This window comes from Penaeus japonicus, unplaced genomic scaffold (genome assembly GCF_977035675.1).
Source record: "Penaeus japonicus unplaced genomic scaffold, GWHDUDI00000001_assembly GWHDUDI00000033, whole genome shotgun sequence".
In the NCBI taxonomy this organism is placed as follows: Eukaryota; Metazoa; Arthropoda; class Malacostraca; order Decapoda; family Penaeidae; genus Penaeus; species Penaeus japonicus.
In genome coordinates this window covers 12983220-12985719 of record NW_028234435.1, presented here as the reverse complement: position 1 = coordinate 12985719, position 2500 = coordinate 12983220, and the positions used below count along the sequence as shown (strand labels likewise).

Genomic DNA, 2500 nt, shown 5'->3' with positions numbered 1-2500 from the left:
CTTTCCTTGAATCTAGATGCAAAGTTTAGCGTAATTATTACAAATATGATATTCCCCTCATTTTGAATGAAGGTAAAAGAGTTTAAAATGATTATATTACAAATATGACATTCCCCTCATTTTGAATAAAGATAAAAGAGCTAATTCCTCTAGAATTAATATACATTATTCAAAATAGTTATTACAATTATTTACCCCCCCCCCTTCTCTTAATATTAAATACGTAGTTAGGACATTCACTAAAGACATGTACATTCACAGATTCTGTTCGTCTTCGCTTCCGCCCTCAACCCGGGAAACGAAGAAATGGGCGCGCATTTAGTCACGCACGGCGATGGTGTGAAAGATGTTGCGTTCTCTGTGCAAGATCTTGATTCCATTATGAAGGCGGGTGTTTTGATTTTTTTTTTTGGTTGGTTTGTGGGTGTGTGTCTGTATCAAGTTGTGTTGGGTTGGGTTGGGTTTGTGGGTAGTTTTGTGTGTTGGGTTTGTGTGTGTGTGTGGGCGTGTGTGTGTGTGTGGGCGTGTGTGTGGGTGTGGGTGTGGGTGTGGGTGTGGGTGTGGGTGTGGGTGTGTGTGTGGGTGTGGGTGTGTGTGTGTGTGTGTGTGTGTGTGTGTGTGTGTGTGTGTGTGTGTGTGTGTGTTTCCGATTCAAGTTTTGTCTGGTATACAATACCTTGTGTTTTAGTTTCCTTTCCTCTATACGTAAACATGATTCAGTATACTGTTGATTTTCAGTGTATTAGTAACCACACAGTATAATGGTAGAAAGAGCAGAATTTTCAGAGGAAGATAAAATAAATAAAAAAATGTAGGAAGAAGCAGAAACTTCGACGAATTAGAACTAATATTTGAAGATGGTAAAAAATAAAAATCTCATTAAGTATACCATCAAAAATCAAACCCACCCTATCGACATCTGTTGGTGGCGCATTGAACTAAAAGTGGTTTTAATTCCAAACTCTACCAACAGATGGCGGGGGAGTTTATGACATATAGATAGATGGATAGAGAGATAGATAGAGATAGATAGATAGACAGATAGATAGAGAGATAGATAAATAGATAGATAAATAGATAGAGAGATAGATAGACAGATAAATATATAGATAGACAAATAGATTAGATTGGCAATTAGACAGATAGACAGATAGAACCACAACATAGTTAATCCAACAAATGACGAACGGGCGATGAGAGAAGCCTAACTATACATCAACAACTTTAAAAAAATAATAATAATAATAAATAACATGACACCCAACAGATGGCGAAGGATCGAGGAGCCAAGATCGTGCGTGACATCTGGGAGGAGGAAGATGAAGGAGGAAAAGTGCGGTACGCCAAAGTGCAGACGGTGAGGTGCACGAAGTCAATGTTGATCGGTGCAAAGAGTAATGATAGTCTGAGTGAAATGAGAAGGATTAGATATTGGTGGGTAGAAAGGTAGATGAATTCATGTTTTTTTTTTTTTTTTTTTTTTTTTTTTTTTTGTAAGGTTTATTGTTAGGACTTTTTACGTTGGTTAAGGATTGTTTTTTGTTTATTTAAGTAGTCAGAGAATTATTGGATATTGTTTGTGTGAGTTATATATATTGTTTTAAGAAGCAAAATACAGGTATTTATCATACAGGTAATTCTGTTATAGGCCACATAGAATTGCAAATAAAAATATTGCAATATTGCAGATTAAAAAAAGGCGGATAACAGTAATAATCTGTTGAGTTGATATTAGATTTAGAAGCAATGTTTTAATAATTCAAAAAGTGTTAATAATTATTGTAACGACCTTGATGGTAATTGTAATCTTGATAATAATACTTGTAACAATCCATTTAATGTCATATCATTGCTTGTGATATTGATAACATGTTGATAACGACAAAGTTATAGTGCTGATCATGATAAAAAGCAATAGCCATGACAATCTTCTTGAGTTAAAATAAATTTGCAATTATCTCAACAACAACAATACCAATCCCTATAATGATTGAAAAAAATACAATGACCTCAACATCAAGGGTATCTGTAAACACGAAAAGCAGTACCTATAACAAACCTTACCAAAAAAAAAAAAAAAAAAAAAAAAAAAAAAAAAAGCAATATTGATGTTGATCCTTGCAACACCACAGTACGGAGACACAACACACACCTTCGTCGAACGCGGTAACTTCAAGGGAATCTTCCTGCCCGGTTTCAGGGCTCCTCTTACCGGACCCGACCCCCTGCTGAGCAATTTGTGAGTAAGAGTGTGAGTGATGGTGATTCGGATTGTGATCAGCTGGTGATACTAGTGGTTGGAGTGTTGTGGTGATTGTGATGGTGGGGGGGGGGAGTGTTATTGGTGTGGGTTTTGGTGAGGTGAATATTATTATTATTATTATTGTTTTTTTTTAAGGTATGTCCCGTGATTAGTTTGTTTGTTTGTTTTGTTTTTTAATTATTATTATTATTATTATTATTATTATTATTATTAAGATCGTGGTCATACATGTATAGA

The 2500-nt window shown here is 35.2% G+C and overlaps 1 protein-coding gene across 1 annotated transcript in view; it reads left to right on the top strand.

Annotated features, from left to right (window-relative positions):
• Window positions 1-2500, top strand: part of Hpd (4-hydroxyphenylpyruvate dioxygenase) — a 23065-nt gene that overhangs the window by 14308 nt on the left and 6257 nt on the right. Inside the window, exons 5-7 of the mRNA XM_086530430.1 lie at window positions 262-387; window positions 1268-1357; window positions 2133-2239. Of these exons, the coding sequence (XP_086386556.1) occupies window positions 262-387; window positions 1268-1357; window positions 2133-2239 (323 nt within the window). The remainder of the gene's footprint in view (window positions 1-261; window positions 388-1267; window positions 1358-2132; window positions 2240-2500) is intronic.